This window comes from Pangasianodon hypophthalmus, chromosome 20, assembly GCF_027358585.1.
Source record: "Pangasianodon hypophthalmus isolate fPanHyp1 chromosome 20, fPanHyp1.pri, whole genome shotgun sequence".
NCBI lineage: Eukaryota > Metazoa > Chordata > Actinopteri > Siluriformes > Pangasiidae > Pangasianodon > Pangasianodon hypophthalmus.
This window is the reverse complement of record NC_069729.1, coordinates 17,390,575-17,409,314: the sequence shown is the minus strand read 5'-3', so window position 1 is coordinate 17,409,314 and position 18,740 is coordinate 17,390,575. Positions and strand designations below refer to the sequence as shown.

Genomic DNA, 18,740 nt, shown 5'->3' with positions numbered 1-18,740 from the left:
ATAGCCAAGTTGAGTCTTTATATAAATCCTGTAAAGGCAAATCACAGTGGAAACAAAGCAAAGCATAAGGATCTGAGAGACTTTAACAAGGGTCACATTGTGATGGCTAATCGACTGGGTCAGAACATCACGAAAATGGCAGGTCTTGTGGGGTGTTCCCGGTATGCAGTGGTTAGTACATGCCAAAAGTGGTCCAAGGAAGGACAACCGGTGAACCAGCAACAGGGTCATGGGCACCCCAGACTCACTGATGCCTGTGGGGAGTGAAGGCTAGCCCATCTGGTCCGATCCCACAGAAGGGCTACTGCAGCACAAATTGCTGAAAAAGTTAATGCTGGCTATGATAGAAAGGTGTCAGAACAGACACTGCATTGCTGCATATGGAGCTGCATAGCTGCAGACCAGTCAGAGTGCCCACGCTGACCCCTGTCCACTGCCGAAAGCACCTACAGTGGGCACGTGAGCATCAGAACTGGACGAATGGAAGAAGGTGGCTTGGTCTGAGGAATCACGGTTTCTTTCACATCATGTGGACAGCCAGGTGCGTGTGCATCGCTTACCTGGGGAAGAATGCACTATGGGAAGAATGCAAGAAAGCAGAAACCTTGGGTCCCCCAAGGAAGATACACTGTGTATTCTTGTATTTTGTCAGGAAAATTTTACTTTACTAGACATGATTCTGTATGTATGTCATGTATTGCTAGCTATTAAACACGTGAAATTGTAACCTCCTGTTTTTGAATCAGTGAATCAAGTGAATCAAAATAGTTCAAAAGAATCAGATCCATAATGTGATCTATAATGCCTATCATCTCACGGAATCTCTCTGGAATCTTACCAATTCAATTTGGTCTAACCACTCATGCCTGGTTATAGACTAAGCAAGTCCACTGAATGTTGCAACTGAATTTGCATCACTGACTAATAGAACTGCTTTGGCTGCATTGACTTCTATTATATTGTAGCACAGAACATCCAAAATGAAGGAAGCCCTAATTGACTGTAAAATATTTCATAAAAGCTTACGTCAGTTTTAGAAATATCTTCAATGGTGTTTGGGTAAAAATTTCCCCTCTGTAGTAGGTATCATGGATATTGTGATTTCTTTAGCAATTCAGCTCACAGAGAGATTCCGTGAGATGATAGGCATTATAGATCACATTATTGATCTGATTCTTTTGAACTATTTTGATTCACGTGATTCACTGATTCAAAAACAGGAGGTTACAATTTCACGTGTTTAATAGCTAGCAATACATGACATACATACAGAATCATGGCTAGTTAGAATTCTACTCAGAGCTTTTCAAAAGTTCTGGACCCTCAGCTTTATTTGTACCAGAAAAAAACTCTCTTTTTTCAAATGTGTGGAGAGATAGTCAAACTCTGTGGCAGAACCAATTAAATAAACCAATTACCTCCATTTCAAATGGTGGGCGGAAACGTTCTACACAAGATAGCAAAATGAGTGATGGCCCAGAGCCGGCCCATGTTTACATTTAACTCTTAATCCGTTAATTTAGCCCACCATGAACAACTTTAATTATTAAACTTTAATGAAACAGTGTCTCGGACATGATATAGACCTGTTTTGAACATACAATTTTGGCTTGAAATGCAGCACAAGCTTTCAAATTCCAAATTACATGGAGGGCCATAAATGTGGCTGCGTATCATAGGGCTGTTTTTCTTTCTTTTTTTTCTTTTTTCTTCATATTTGACCTTTATAAGAGACCTAAACTTAAATACTTTTGGCCCACATTGCATTTGAATTCTTGATTCTGATTGGTCAGAAGGTGTTTTTTTTTTCTGTAACAGCAGTTCTGACAGAAGTTCTGGGTAAAAGTTTATATTAATGTCCTCGTTCTCATTCACAGGAACTTGTGGTGGATGCTCCATATCGTCAAAAAAAAAAAGCATGTTATTTTGCAAACAATATACAATCACCATCCACTTTAATAGGAACACCTGTACACATGCTTATTTATGCATTTATCCAAGCAGCCAATGTATAGAGTGTATATATCAGTGCCATGGTACATCTGAGGCCTATCCTGGGCTTAACACTGGGCAAGAGGCAGGAATACACCCTGGATGGGACACCAGTCTATCGCAGAGCACCATGCACACACTCATTCACACACTCATTCACACCTAGGGCAACCCATGCAGACATGGGAAGAACATGCGAAACTCCACACAGGCAGTAACCCGAGCTCAGGACATTATTATTATTATTATTATTATTATTATTATTATTATTATTATTATTATTATTATTATGTTCAATTGACTGCCATTAAGTACTGGATTAAACATTAACCATTAACAATGTTCTTTCTTCACAGTTGAAAAAACAATTGTAAAAATCATCCTTTATCATCCTTTATTTAAATATTAGTTCAATGATATTTTATTATATTATTATTATTATTATTATTATTATTATTATATAATGTTTTATAATATTATAGTTGAATGCATGTATAAAGTTTATCCTATCTAGGACTAAAAATAAGTCTATGTAAATTAGCGTCATTTAAATTAGTAGCACAATTATGGGCAGGAATACTGTATATGAAACTACCATGGTTTCTTCTGTCTCTCTCTCTCTTTTTCCCTTCCTCTCTCTCTCTCTCTCTTTCTCTGTCTTTTGCCTTAGAACTTGGTAGCAATTTGCAAGCTTACATCACTGATGTTTACTATGATTGCGCTTATTTAGTCAGTGGAGTGCAGCAGCCCTGAAGGTCCCAGAGAATCAAAGCACACCCCAAACAATCATCTCACACAAATGGCGGACAAAAAAACAGGAAAGACAGAGAGGGAAGGATGAAGCCAAACGGCTGGGGAAATGTGGCGTGTCGTGTAATGGCACTTTGCTCTAGTGCAAATTGAATTCAAAATGTCCATCCGCCCCAGAATGGACAGGCGGATTAGAGAGAGATGCAATTCTGTTTTTTATCGCCTTGAGTGCCCAAAAGAAAAAAAAAAAACTGAGAGCTGTGGAATTGAGTAGCACCAGAAACGGCTTGCTAAGAGTATTCTGATTTTAATACAAATATCTGGAAGTTGTCTGTAGTGGGGACTTAATTCCCTGTCAAAAGATTTACTGCTCAGGAATCTTTAATACCCACATGGCACACAGTGGGGGAATGCAGTCATAATAGGAATGCAGTCTAGCTGAGGAGTAGGACAATATAAAATCTGTGGCACACGTCTCAGCCATGGATTAATGACAGCACTGCGTGGATGGAGCTCAGCTGTGTAGCTGTGTAGCTTAGCACATATTTCTGCACACTTAAAATATGTGTTTTCTCTCACTGACGGGCTGACTGACTGATCCCCATTGTTAAAATGCGTAAAATAAGTATCAATACATTTTCCACACATATATTCAAATTTTCATTACATTTATTCCCACTTCCAGTGCTGTAACAGTTCTTACTCACAAGCAGTCTCATGTCCTCTCTTGTCTATTTTATATTATTATTTTGATCAGGCATCTTAAATCCAGGACCGTCATCAAAGAGTGCATCATTAAATGTTTCAGTGAATTCTTGCTATCATCCAATAACATCCAGTGAACTGATGACATTCATGCACAACTAGATTTTATAGGTTACTGCAGCCATTTTCATAAAGTATTGGTTTGCCATTTGTGCAGAACAGAGAATTTAATATTGCATGCTTTGATGATCCCTTACTAGTTTTCAGCCAGAAATGGTTTAATGCCTTAAAAACATCAAAACATAAAATAAAAGAGTGTATATATATATATATATATATATATGGATGTGTTTCTGTTCATATGGGCAGTGGACAGAAAACCTTTTCATAAAACATGCTGTTACAGGAAAATAATCAACAACGGGTGGTGTGATGCAAAGCATAAAAGCATAAAAGCACATCCTGAAGTGTTTCATTACTGAGGTAATATTAAGGCAGGATTTTGTTCTCATTATTTTGACATACTAATTCATTGTTTTTAAGAACCTTTCTCACTGAATTACTTCTTAATATTTTTCGAAAAGTCTTCTCAATATTTTTAGATACTAATTCATAATTTGGAGAAAATCTGATTATTTTGATATTCTAAAGTATCATTTCACAATGATGTGTTCTCATTGTTTTAATATAAAAAGTTTTAAAAACATTCTTTTGTGAATCCTTCTTCTTGTGAAACATTCAGAATTTCTGGAAATATTTTTGTTATTTTGAAAAAAATGTCATAATTTTGAGAATTTTTTATTTTTATTTTTTAAATAATAGTTTTGAGAGATTTATTCATGAAATATACCATATTTACTGTAAGTAATTTTTGATTAAGACTTCTCATTATTATGGTTTATTTTTCTTTTATTGGTGGGAAATGAACTTATATGGACTGATAAATAAATAATTAAAGAAGCCATTTGTTTTGAATACTGTTAGCACATTTAGGTTTCTTCTGCATTGGGCAACTTCTTTGGGCAATTTCCGAATGCAGGTAATTTCAGTAGATTGCAGCAGCCTTCCGATCTCTCTTAAATTTTTTCTCTCTCTTTTTCTAGGTATATTTCAAGCGAGATGGTGAGCTGATTGAAGTGATCTCCTATGTCTCTCCGACGGCAGCCGATGAAGGAGGAGGCTCAGCAGGAGTGCGCAGGGCAAGGCCTCTGATCAGCAGGGATCTGGATGACACCAAAATGCAGAAATCACTGTCTCTGCTTGGACGCCTCTACACTGAGAGTCCAAGACGGAGCTATGCAGCCCGGCAGGCGCGTTACGAAACCAGTCCGGCTACAGAGGCTATCCCAGAGACGGTGGTGAGCCGCGAGTTCCCACACTGGGTGCAGAGCGCCGACCCGGCCTACTTCTTCAGCAATGCCCATCTTCCACAGAGCGACGGTTCTGTGACCGTGCAAGCCAAGCTCACATGGACCTTGAACCCTCAGATGGACAATGACGCGCTGTTCAGCTGTGAGGTTAAACACCCAGCCCTCTCCATGCCTATGCAGACTGAGGTCACATTGGGTGAGTAGTACGTCATCAGTGTATGAGGTTTAATGTTATTTTAAGACCTAAATAATTGGTGAGCCTCAAGGTTACTATTGGAACTTCATAATTTCCGTGCAAGGTGCAAGGTTTGCAAGGTTTGAAAGGAGATTAATGGATTAGAAGACTTTTCATGGGCTCAATTCAAGGTCACCGTAAACCTTCGTGTCTTAATGTACAAGCAGCCAAACCAATCCAAATATAATGAAGTCAAATGACTTCTTCAGGCCACTGCCAACCAAGGTCATGCTGAGGAGGTAGGATATCTTCAGTGTATGGGATGGTTGATGAACCTCGGTGTTACTGTTAGAACTTCAAAATAACTGTGCAAGGTGCATCCTTATGAGGTCAAACCATCCCTGGGTGAATAGTCGATGCTCTACTGATAATTTAAGACCAACAGTGAAAGGAGATTAACGGTCTAGCAAACTGATCATGGGTTAAACTCAAGGTCACCATAAACCATTATGTCCAAAATGTACAAGTGGCCAAACAAATCCAAACATAATGAAGTCAAATGTCTTTTTCATGCCTGTGTAAACCTAGGTCATGCTGGGTGAGTAGGATGTCATCAGTTTATGGAGTGGTCATGCTTAACTGCTGATTTGAGACCAAATGAAGATCCATAGCATTTGGTGAACCTCAAGGTTACCTCTGAAACATCATAATAACTGTGCTCATGCACCCTAAGTGGAAAGCTCCAATACTCAACTAGCTTTATATCTGGGGAAATAGGATATAGAGGGTTTTAGAAACACTTTAATGATGATTTAAGACCAAAGTTAGGGGGGGGATACAAAAGGCGATTCATTGTTAGGGGGATCAACACTTTGAAAAGATCAACACTCTGCTGTGTCTGTGCCTGGTGACTGTATTATAGGGGATTGGAGAAGATGAAAATGTGCCCTAATGTTGATTTAATGCCAAAATTGAAGGTACTATGGAAAGAAATTCATGGTTTAGCAGGCTTATCATAGGTTAAACCCAGGGTCACCCTCCATGCTTGAAGGGTACACACACCCATCAAATCTAAGGTTGCTAATGTTGAGGTACTTGAAACCGAAGTTGAAACACTCAGATGACAGTATGCCAGGGTAAGTGGGATGTAGAGGTTTGGAGAAATTGAAGAAATATTTTAAAGATAATTTAAGACCAAATTTGGGGGAGTTACAAAAGAAGTTCATGGCTTAGCCGGCTAATCGTTGGTTAAAGTCAAGGTCATGTTAAACCTTGATGTCTGTGTATATGTGCCCAATCAAGGTGAAATCAGTGATATCAAACACTTGCTCCATGCCTGTGCAGACCCAGGTCATGCTCAGTATGTGGAATATGATCAATTTATGCCACATTTGTGCTTTAATGCTGATTTAAGACCTAATAATTAGTGAACCCCAAGGTTATGTTTGGAAGTTCATAATTACCACCCTAAGTTGAAAGATCCTATACATAACTGATTTTATGCTTGGGTTAATAGGATGTAAGGGGTTGTAGAAGTAGAAAAAGTGCCCCAATTATGATTTAATCTAAAAGTTTTTAATATAAAAGTGACTATGAAAGGATATTGAAAGTTTAGCAGGTTAAGTTAAGGTTACCTTAAATGTCAAAGCCTGAAGGGTACAATTGGCCAAACCAATCCAACCAGAAAACTCATTTGGCCAGGCCATGGTTATGCAAGTAGGATGGTGGAGTGTAGGTATTTGGCATACCGAATGAAAAAACAAGTCCAAACATCATCTCAAATTCCTGTATTTTAAATTTCTGTATTCCGGTATTTCCAGTTGTTCCCACACCAGCCATTCTTTTTTCTCTGTTAATAAGTTAATAAGACAAAAACGCAGCTTGTCTTCTTACAGCGAAACCGCAAAAGTGCGAAGACCTCTGTCCTGAAGACTTTGAACATATAGGAAAACCTAAAGTTACAGATTTACATCTGACTGTTAGAAAGTGGAGACACTGAAGACTCCTTCTAAAATGCTGCATAAATGGCTCATTTTTTTCTTTAATGTGGAGCACTGAACATCTGCCATAGAAGTCCCTTTGTAAGTTGTTACTATTGAAATGATAACGTATTAGAATGACCGGAGTAATATCAACCTTGTAGCCAGAACTCCTGTCAGAGCTGACCAATCAGAATTAAACATGCATCTGTGTTTTTAACAGGCACCCAATTTGTGTTTGTGCCTTGACTTGACTCAGAATTCAGTGCCCTTGGTGACTTGAAACTTTCACAGACACTTTTTTTTTACGGTCTGTTTGCCTTGCTGAACCCAGCATTCTTGGGAAAATGCCTAAATAAGTTGACCTTTGAACACTGCAATTTTTCTTGCACTGATCAGGACCTGGATAAAGGAACCTCTTTCTAAATCAGAGGGCAAGAAACAAACCTACCTGCAGTCATCACTTCTCTCTTGGCTTGTCCTCTACCTTCCTTGCTCTATCACCACTGCATCTTTTTTACATCGTCCTCTGACAGATGCATTTAGAGCAACTCTGACTTCCATTTGTTGCTTAATTGCGTTACAGCCAGGCAGATTGCTAGTCCTAACGCAGAAACGCTGAATCCCGCTGTGATTGACAGGCTAATACATTGCACTGCCGGTGCGCTAGATTGAGTTAACTTACAACCATTATTGAAAAAGTCAACCTGAATTAGGCGAGTGGAGTGAGAATTGAACCACACACTGGCCTCCGAGACGCCATTGTTGTAGATGCCAATGCTATCCTGTGATACTAATAATAATAATTTACCATGCTAATTGAGATGCAAGGGAGATTTCATGCTAGTTTGGTTTTCATCATTCTTTCCTGAAATCGCTGCATTTGTATGCAGCTGAAAAAGCAAGGCAAAATGAGTAGGATCCCAACAGGTCTTTTTTCTCATGGAGAGCTAAACACTGAACTGGCTGTTAATGCTAAAACAAAGATGGCCTCCAGTAGAATCCATTATCATATCAAAAGCTGCACGTGCTCACAGCCTTCCATCTGTCAGTTGTGGGAAGAAGAGAACGAGTGATATGACACAGTACAAGCTAAACAGATGTGTTTCTGACTTCCTGACACAGGAACAGTGATAAATGAATGCGGGAGACATGTGGAGAGTGGGGTTCATACAATCTACCTGCAGTACACTGCTTTCTTCTTTCTATTACGTACTCTTTATTGTCGCTCTATCTTTTCTGACAAAGTCAGTCTTTTTTGTTTGGTAATATCATGATAGATAAAATCGGATGGCTCAGTTGATTCATACAAACATCACAGTGGTGTCTGGTTCTTATACAAATGTTTGCTAAAATCAGTCACGCAGTACTGAAGAATCTGTCAGGATTCTGTAGGATCAGAATCTAAGTTTCTTTCAAAGTTTTAGCAAAACACCAGGGAACAGAATAATACGTTTGAAATTGGACTGAAATTTGAACCACTGTTGCATAAGTAACTTCAGTTGGTTTTCTCTTCTCTTCTCAGTGCAGGGAAGTGTTTCAGCTTTCTAGTCTAGTGATATGGTAGATAGAAATTAGGCTGATAGAAACTCTGGAGGAAGAGTGGCATGGTGGTGCAGCAGATAGTGTTAGTGCCTCATAGCTACGAGGTCCCTGGTTTGTTCCTTACTCTCTGCGTAGCATTTTGGGTAACACTTTCTATGAAGCTCATGTTCATAATGAATTAAAGCCCCATTTATAATTATTTAAGTAAGTATTACTGTTCTATGAATACATTTTTAAAGACACATCAAAGACCTATACTTCATTATAATACAGTTATAGATACATTTAAATTATTGTTATAATTACTTATAAGTGATGCACTTGCTTTTACAATGCCCATGCTCATAATGAATTATACACCAATTTATAATTATTATTTTTTCAGTCTTATGGTTCCATGAATGCATTTATGTTGCTGCATCTTTATAAATACATTCATGGAGCCATAAAACTGATTAATTAATACTTATATTAATTAATGAGTATATAATGCATTATTAGCATGGGGTTTCCATATGGATTTCCTCCAGGTTCTCTGGTTTCCTCTTGGGGTTATTCTTGGGATTGGTTCAGGATCCACCATAACCATGACCACGATAAAACACTCACTGAAAATGAGTGAATAACTGTAGCTAGCAATTTTCTGTAATAGTACATGACCTACAGCCTTTTTCTAGTAGAGAGTACACTCTACATGTTTGGGTGCTGCTTCTCAATGGAGAATTCCATTTTTTAATGTTTTTTGATGTTTATTTTTGTGTCTGTCTTCTGTTTCATTGTTTGGTTGTTTACTGAATTTGTCCACTGGCTGGCGATATGGTGGAGCACCTGTTCACCATGAACAGAGTGAAGCATCTGACCACTTTCAGCTTGCTTGCTACTTTCAGTGATGGCAGGGAGTTTTGATGATCTCAGGGTTGCTCAGCCCTCTATGCAGCAATGTGCCTGTGCTCGATTTGTGTGGTGTTTGTACATGTCTGCAGCTCCATGGATCCATGGAACAGTGTTCAGAGCTGTGCCCAGTGGTGCTTTCTTATTCTATCTGTACACTACCTACAGACGGGTGACAAATTAAAGAGAAACCGCCAGCTCTGTTATGCTGTGGGAGACCTTTATTTATTTTGCTGCCATGGTTTGGCTCCACTTGTCCATTTAGAGGAAAGAGTCACAACAAATCAATACAAAGTTCTTCTGACTGATCACCTTTGTCCTATGGTGAAACATTTCTATCCTGATGCAAATGGTCTCTTCCAGGATGACTCTGACCCCCACCCATATGGCCCAAGTGCTTACTGAATGGTTTGGTAAGGATGAAAATGATGTGAGTCATATGCTATGGCCTTCACAGTGAACACATCTCAACCCAATTGAACACCTATGAGAGGTTTTGGATCTAGGCGCTCTCCATCACTGTCTTCAAAACAACAGCAGAGGGAATATCTTTTCAAAGAATGGTGTTCATCCATCCAACACAGTTGCTAAGACAAGAATTAATGCGAAAGTGCACTGAGGCTGTTCGGGCCACTTGTGATGAACCAAAACACGCATTATTTTGGATTTTCTTTTCATTTATCACCTGTGTGTATATATTTAGAAGTTATGCAACAGTAGATTTTGCTCTAGTCACTCCAAATGGCTCTAAATCGTGTCCCCTACTGAGTGGCATATCAGATTGTTCTGTGTTAACTCCTCTCCTGAGTTTTGGTTTCACTGGTCTCCTATGCTTCACTATAACGTTCCCACAATTCCCATAGAGTGTCATGCAAAATAAAGCATGAAAATGTCATCCACAGCAGAACAAGCCTTTCATTCCACTTTGCCCCATGAGGGTAAAGCTGTGGATCTTTATGGTCTCGATAGTAAACGTGCGTCTACATGATAACAGCTGGAGAAAAATGAACTCACAGAAGCGTGCACCTAGTAAAGGGCAAGTTAATTGTCCAAATGTTTGTTAATTTGATGAGCCGTTTTCAGTGTACCGCCTGATTTTCCAGCTAAATCTTCAAGGAAGTGGATGGAGGACACGACCTCAGCCTTTCTTCATATTCACACTTGGGATTATTATTTTTTTATTTAGATGTACATTATCTTACAAGGAGCTAGTATACACAGAGTAAGCTGTAAATATTATAATGAAGTAATCAGTTCATGTTTTTTCCTTATTTGAAATAAGTGTATTTCATGTGTTTCATATTTCAGTCTACAATATATGAAACTTTGAGTAAGGTCTTATGATTTTTAATTATTTTAATGATTATCTCATTCATTCTCTCTAAGCGTCTCTGTTATTAATGTTGCTTCTACTCCATTCTGATTATCTCAGTTCTTAAATTCAATTAAATTAACTTCCTTAAATGAATAACTTGCCCTGGTTAGAAAATGAACACCAAAGCATGGCAACATTCTCCCTGTAGTTAAAGGATGGATGGATGGATGAATAGATAGATAATTAATATGAGATAGGATAAATAAATATTTAAATATCCACTGAAATACTGCATTCTAATATTAAACACTGCATTGCCGGTGAAAAGCTAATATCTGATTAGTAGACAGTCGTGCAGGTTTTAAACAGCCATTTTGCCTGCTTTACAAATGCCTTTGTGAATGCCTGTTTAAAGCTAACAATAAATGAGCTTTTAGAAATGTTATTAAATAGTGAATAACATACACAGTTGATGTTGCTCTGATATGTTTTTTTGTAAGATGTTTAACACCTTAATACCTATTATCACTTATAGCAGCTATAAACAGTTGCTCCCTCACCAGCTTCTATTTACTTTCCTTTAAATGTAACTATAAATGGATCAAAGTATGCGTCGTTCACTAATAAATAAAAAATGTAATTGTTGGCAAATTGCTGAATTAAACACTTTCTGTTATAGGAAACTAATCAGCTTCAAGGTGGGAGTGTGATGCACTTCATGTGGGACTGCATCACAAAACCTTATCTTTGATTATTTTATAATGTCAGCATGGCGTAGAGTGTTTTATTCCTTACAGAAGCAAAGGGAGCACAACCTTTGCATTGAAAACATCAAGGCCAGGTTTCACCGGTTCAAACAGCTCACAGTTTCTGTAATATAATGTAAATGGACACTTCAGGTCTGATAATTTGGGAGGCAGTTGAGGTGACTGGGCTTAAAGCCGTCCTGCATTGGCTGTCAGTCAAACTCCACATGGACATGAGCCCATGCAGCCGGTGGCTTTCCATAATTAAAGCAGAGGATTAAGCTAGTCAGGATTTGTTTTTGATTCAGCAAAATACAAAAAAAAGGAATCAGAGCTGGGGGCGGATTATAATCTTTGAGCCTAAATAGAGTGATGATCTGTGGGTTTGTGCAGGTTCCTTTATCTAGAGATAAAGATAATTAAAATGATAAGGCTGCAGATATTCAGGTATGATGGCAAAAAAAGGCATCCTGCACACATCTTTAGCTTTTTCCACAATAAAACATTTGTATTAAATTAGACAAGACAGTGTCTTTTACCATTAGTCTTATGTAATCCGGTGTGACACTAAGTTCTTGTAGGTACAGAGACTTAGAGCTGAGTACAGCTGCTCGAGTGGACAGAAAGACTGGAGATCAGGCTGTTTGAGGTGTTCACTGGCTGACATTAACCTTGGGACGTGCCAGTCGCCTCCCCCTTTGCGGAGGAGGAGCAGAGCGCAGAATGTGTTGTCGTAATCAAAGGTGATGACGCGAGCTGCCAACTGTTCGCGCTGGACGCCAGCCCAGACCTGTTCCCGAGCATCTCATCATCACGGCCGTCAACAGTCATGCTTTCTGTCAGAGCAAGAGCTCAAAAATACCTCACAGTGTGATGCATCGCTGCAGATGGCCCACGGTGGCAGGGCCGCTGGCTAAACACGGGGCGTAAGTAAATATCACAGGCCGGTGATTTGACCTCATTCTCACAGACAGTACAGGCACACAATCCAGGATATTGATCCCTTAATTCAACAGCTAAGTGCAGGAAAAGCTGGGTCAGTCCATGCGTGTGCATTCCTCATATGTATCAACACCTTAACTGTGTTTCTCACGAGTTATCATGGGTAAAAATCGATGGAGTCATCAACTCATGATTCATGTCTCGACAAGCTCTTAATCTCTCCCGTATATCACCTCTCCAGTCTCGCCCACCACACACTCTGATACTAATGTCTCAACTCAAAAAAAAAAAAAGGCCTTTTTTTTCGATTTTGTTTGGCATGGTGTGGTAATGACACTTTGATTTATGTGTGAATTAAAAATTGGGGGGAAAATGCAGTCTTCTATCAGTATTAAACTACATGTACACTGTCCACAAGTCTGATTTTCGGCTCAAACTTTTATTTAAAATATCTTTTTAAATGTAAATTGAAATATAATAGTGTAGCTGGTTCAGGTTGTGTGAAAATTGTTTTAATGCAACATGCAACCATCATCTAGCTGTGTGAAAGTTTCACAATTGTAGAATTAAATAGAGGGAGGAGTTCATTTCCATGATAATATCTAATAGGGCCTCTAAACGTACAGAGATCTTGTGAGATAAGATGCCCGCTCCAGCATTTTTTTATATATATATATATATATATATATATATATAGTATCATATAGTATTCATATAGTGTTCATATAGTATAGTATATATAGTATTAATATCATTATCAGAATTATTATCATCGTAACCACCATGCGGGGAATGTTCTGTAATATCTAACTGGATGGTGTGTGACGTCATGTTCTAAACAAACACGGCAGAATAAATGACAGCCACTTCCACAGTTAAAGTAGTAAAGATTGGAATGTTCGGATTTAACTCTACATATTTATTAACATTCCCTATTATTTTCCAGTATGTAATAATAATAATAAAATGGACATTTTAACTTTGTATGTGTCAACTATGCAAACTAATGTCTGAGTCCAAGGAGAATCTTCGAGTCGTCGTCATGTAATTACTGTCATTCTGACATGACATGAAAGCAGGATAATTCCCGCTCGTGTGAAGTAATGACACATGTGGAGCTGTCAGATTTAAATTAGATTTTTGCTGCTCACACTGTCATGAAATATGAGGAAATGGATCAGATTTTGACCATTTTTTCCTGCAGCATGAATGTGTCCTGTGACAAATATTTAGAAATGCAGGATTCGGGATGTTGATGCTGTTGCTGATGGAATAAAAAATAAAGGAAAAGTTTTAAAGGTCTGATTGGTGGCTGTTGTTGCATTGGCTGTACGTTGTTCCATGGAGCACTCCCACAGAAACTCACCCTCTCGCCGATCATTTTAAGTCTGCCAGTGTTTCCCGGCGTTTGGTATTCACTCTTTATGATAAGTTTATCTTTAATGCTCCTCATCCCCTTGGGATAGTGGAAGTATTGTCTCAGGATTTGTATGAAGCTGGTGGGGAATTGGCTTGGGATATTATTTGGAAGAATGTATTTACTTCATCTAAGAAATTTTGCTCACCGGTTGATTCACTATAAATTCGTACATAGATTTTATAGAACTCCTCACCACGCATACCAGATGAAACTTCCTGCTAATAATTTGTGTTCTAAATGTTAATGAAATGTTATTGTTACCTTTGTCCATGTATTCTGGTAGTGTCCCAGAGTCAAACATCGTTGAGAAACCACTGCAGACCTGTTGTCCTCTCTTTTAGAAAGAGATGTTCCTATATATTCTTTTAGAAAGAGATGGTCTTATATATTCTTTTAGAAAGAGATGGTCTTATATATTCTTTTAGAAAGAGATGTTGCTATAGTGTTTTTCTATATTACCAGCATTGTTCTTGCTCAGAGATGACTCATCTTGCAACCTTCTCCACAAGAAAATAATACTGACTTTCTCAAATGCTTTTAAAAAGGCAGTTCGTATCGAGTCTGTTTCTTCTCTGAAGTCAGTCTTTTTAAGTTTCTTTGTAGATATTCTTTTGCTGGAAAAGGGCAACTGCCAAGCTACATCACACAAGAGCTCACACTGTGGAATTTTTTTGTTTCTGGTTATTGCTTTTATTGTGTGCATCTCTTAGGGGTTTACAGGTCATAGCCATGTTTATAATGCATTTATAAATTGCAGAATGCAGAATTACAGAATGCATTATATGTGCTGTTTATAACAATTGGCAATAACAAAGTGAGTGTAATCTACTAAACATAGATTTTGAGTGAGGTTTTACAGTATATTGTAAAGTTTTATAGTATGTTGTAAAGTTGTAAAGTTCTGTAGTATGTTTTAAAGCTCAATAGTATATTGTAAAGTTTTGGAGCATGTAAAGTTTTATAGTATGTTGTAAAGTTGTAAAATTTTGAACTAGGATTTGATGATAATTGCGCTGATATAATTCATTATTAAAGAAGTATATATTAAAATTTTTAAACATTTTATTTATTAAAGAAAAACAACAGGTCTCATACTGTCATACTGAACTATGCAAAGGTATTGGTGATATAACATGTTATGAACATTACTTATAATGCAATATGTTAACAATCCATAATGCATAATAAAGGTAGCTAGATAGTGTAATGCATTTCCTGAAATAATTATAACCATTTGTAAAATGCCTTATGAATGCCTTATAATATTCATAGTATTCATAGTTCATTAGAAATATGACCTTCATAGAAAGTGTTATATTTAACATTTAATTTAACAATTAATTACATCTGAAGCCTTATTTCCATAAATAAATGTAATTTAAGAATACAATAAAAAATGAATATGTAAGAACAACAAATATTTATTTAATATATATTGCTAAATATTTTTAAGAATTTACCAAGCGCTACATACAGTATTACCACTCCAATACGGTTCACGGTAAAACCTGCACCAATCAGAAATGTCAGTACCATCCAGTTGCATCCCGTGTAAAACACCACCACTGCTTTTGTTTGAAGGCAGCAGAGCCTCTCGCTTTCATGACACAGCTAAAAATGTGTGACTTATCTACGCTCTGTATACACAGGAGAAATCACTGGTGCCTCAGAAGGTCACAATGTGATTTTTTTTTTCATCCACTTCTTTCCATGGCCAGCTTCTCTCAGGCACCAAATTAAACCCATCTGTGGGCTTCCGTCCATACAAGACAAGGGAATTAGTTCCCTCAGTGTCTCTTATCTCTCTACCTCCATACCCTGCCTCACATGCTCTGTTTCTCCAGTAATGAATATCTACCCAATTTAGTTCCTTGTCTCTCTCTCTCGGGGAATAAATCCTCCCTCAGCTCCTCGGATGAAAGAAAGTAGGAATCCCCAGAGTCCCAGCTACAAACTCGGTGCTCAACTCTGTGACCTTAATTGATAAGGATGGTATTCAATGGACAAAATGGATCTAATGACCTTTATTCCTGTTGCTGCTCATAACTCCTTTTGCAGCGTGACATAGGTGATCATGGACAGGTCAACCATAGAAAGACGCTCACTGATAGAGTAATTACTTGTCCCTAGAAGACAGTGATAGTGCAGACAAAGTGCAAGGTTAATGGCAGCAAATCTTTGTCTGGTAGCTGTGTTACATGGCTAACATGCGTATTTTCCTTCAATGTGTATTTTCTTTTTGATTCTGGAGCTAATTTGTTGCTTGCTCCTGTATAAGTGATATTCCCATGAGAAGTTATCAGTGTTCTGCCATGCATAACATTGTTAGCTCAATTAAAGTGGTGTTTAATAGGAGAAAAAAAATCAACAATCTCAAACATAATGGATAACATTCAGGCTTCACTGTTAGCTCCTAAAGAACAAAAAAAGCAAGACCTTTTTTTCCTCACTCACCACATTCCAGTGAGGTTCAACAGCATGTTATTGAGAACTCCAACATAGAAATAGTGGCAACATTAGTACAAATGCTGGACTTAAAGTTCCAGAATGCATTGCAGCTATATGACACAGTTGCACTGAGTTACTAGTTACTAGTTAGTGATCAATGAGATGTTGTTGACCGTTGTATTAGTATGAAAGTTAAAGACTTCAAAGCAGTGTTTGAGCAGAGTCTACAGAAGAGGAAGTGAAAGAGCTAGACTGACAAAACTACTAAGCTCTGCTGCATTGCTCGCTTTAGGTAGAGATGAAGCAAGGGCTAAATCCCACTGCACTACTTTCAGCAGGTAGTCAGATTGCATTGTGGGTAATGCAGGAATATGGTAACTAAAGTGAAAATAGACAGACATGTCGATGATTGAAGTTTAAATTAAAAAAAGTTGATTCAAGCCCAGACACGAACTCTGGTGCTTCTTCGAGATCAAAACAAATGATGATTACAACATCATTTTTGTGTTTGTGCTGGAAAGATGCATTTGTTTGTATATGAAAGGCAAATGGTTCTGTGCCAGATAGACATTTCTTTTTTGTGCGTCAGTGACCATGGCCATATGACCATGTTCATGTTAGATAGAAAAGTTTGTTTGTGTGTTTGATATGCCTTATATATGAATGATTGTATTTATAACAAGAAAATGAGTGTTTGTGTCACGCAGATGAGTGTGTTTGTGTTCTAAATAAGTGTATTTTTGATAAGTGTATTTGTGTTGTATAGACAAGTGTGTTTTAAGAAGAGGAGTGCATTTGTGTTGTGTAGATGAGCATGTTTGTGTCCCATAGATAAGGGTGTTTGTGTTGAAAAGACAAATGTGTTTGTGCTGTATAGATGAACAAGATTGTATCATATAGATGAGTGTTTTTGTGTCATATAGATGAGCATGTTTGTATCATAGAGATGAGTGCATTTGTGTTGACAAGACAAGTGTGTTTGTATCATATAGTTGATTGTATAGATGAGCATGTTTATATCAGGTAACGGTGTGTTTGTGTTGAGAAAATTAGTGTTTTTGTTGTATAAACAAGTGTGGTTGTTGAAAAGATGAGTGTGGTTTGTGTCATATAGTCAAGTATGTTTTAAGTAAGTAAACTTTTTTTTAAGGAAACAGACCTGAATTCAATTTTAAGGAACAGAGTCAAATAATAATAGTTAAAATAGTTAAAATAATTTAAAAAAAAAATTTAATCTGGAACATACATATTCATTTTAGCTTTCAAATCCCTATAACATGTCCTTACCATAACATAACAATAAAATAAATGTTATGCCAGTTTTCTGATAACCTTTCCAATAAGTCATTGCAAATCACAAAGCAAATATTTATGTAAAAATTGTTAAAAATATATTTCATTGTTTTCTTTCAGCTATGTTTTCACAGCCTGTCAATCAAATAAGCCTCTTGTTCATGGTAACGTTTATGGAAGATACTCTGATAAAGACTTAAATAACTGAAATAATAAGACTACGTTGCTGTTTTTCTAGACTCAGTCATGATCGATAATAATTTCAGTGGTGTTGCTCTTTAATCTTTATACTGAATTATATCTGATCTGTTTCCCTCTTATCTTTGTTTCTCCCAGCGGCTCCTAAAGGCCCCAAGCTTATCATGACCCCAGCCAGGGCGAAGGTAGGAGACACGGTGCGCATCACAGTTCATGGATTCCAGGTAGGAACCCCGAGGGTAACAGAGGGGTATGAAACTGGGGCTTAAGTTTCAGTCTTACAACCACAGAGCCATTAATTTACACTATGTGCAGTCAATTCTGTCTTTTTTGTCTAATATATATGTGGCTGTCCTCAAAGTAAGGGAAACAATGCCACGTTTTGTTCTTAACTAGTTCTATAGAATTTTTACCTCAGTTAGCGCTAATTCCTTTGTTAGCTCACTTTTCTCAGTTAGTGCTATAGAATTTGTTACCTCAGTTAGCACTAATTCCTTTGTTAGCTCCCCTTTCTCAGTGCTATAGTATTTGTTACCTCAGTTAGCGCTAATTCCTTTGTTAGCTCACCTTTCTCAGTTTGCGCTAATTCCTTTGTTAGCTCACCTTTCTCAGTTAGTGCTATGTATTTGTTACCTCGGTTAGCACTAATTCCTTTGTTAGCTCCCCTTTCTCAGTGCTATAGTATTTGTTTCCTCAGTTAGCACTAATTCCTTTGTTAGCTCACCTTTCTCAGTATTTGTTACCTCAGTTAGCGCTAATTCCTTTGTTAGCTCACCTTTCTCAGTTAGTGCTAATTCCTTTGTTAGCTCACCTTTCTCAGTTAGTGCTATAGTATTTGTACCTCAGTTAGCACTTTTTCCTTTGTTAGCTCACCTTTCTCTGTTAGTGCTATGTATTTGTTACCTCATTTAGCACTAATTCATTGGTTAACTCACCTTTCTCAGTGGTATAGTATTTAGCTGCGTTCATGC

The 18,740-nt window shown here is 37.6% G+C and overlaps 1 protein-coding gene across 2 annotated transcripts in view; it reads left to right on the top strand.

The window, feature by feature from the left end:
• Window positions 1-18,740, top strand: part of igsf21a (immunoglobin superfamily, member 21a) — a 250,689-nt gene that overhangs the window by 219,362 nt on the left and 12,587 nt on the right. For both annotated transcript variants that reach the window (XM_034313983.2, XM_026932425.3), the window contains exons 6-7: window positions 4,551-5,013; window positions 17,908-17,993. In XM_034313983.2, the coding sequence (XP_034169874.1) occupies window positions 4,551-5,013; window positions 17,908-17,993 (549 nt within the window). The remainder of the gene's footprint in view (window positions 1-4,550; window positions 5,014-17,907; window positions 17,994-18,740) is intronic.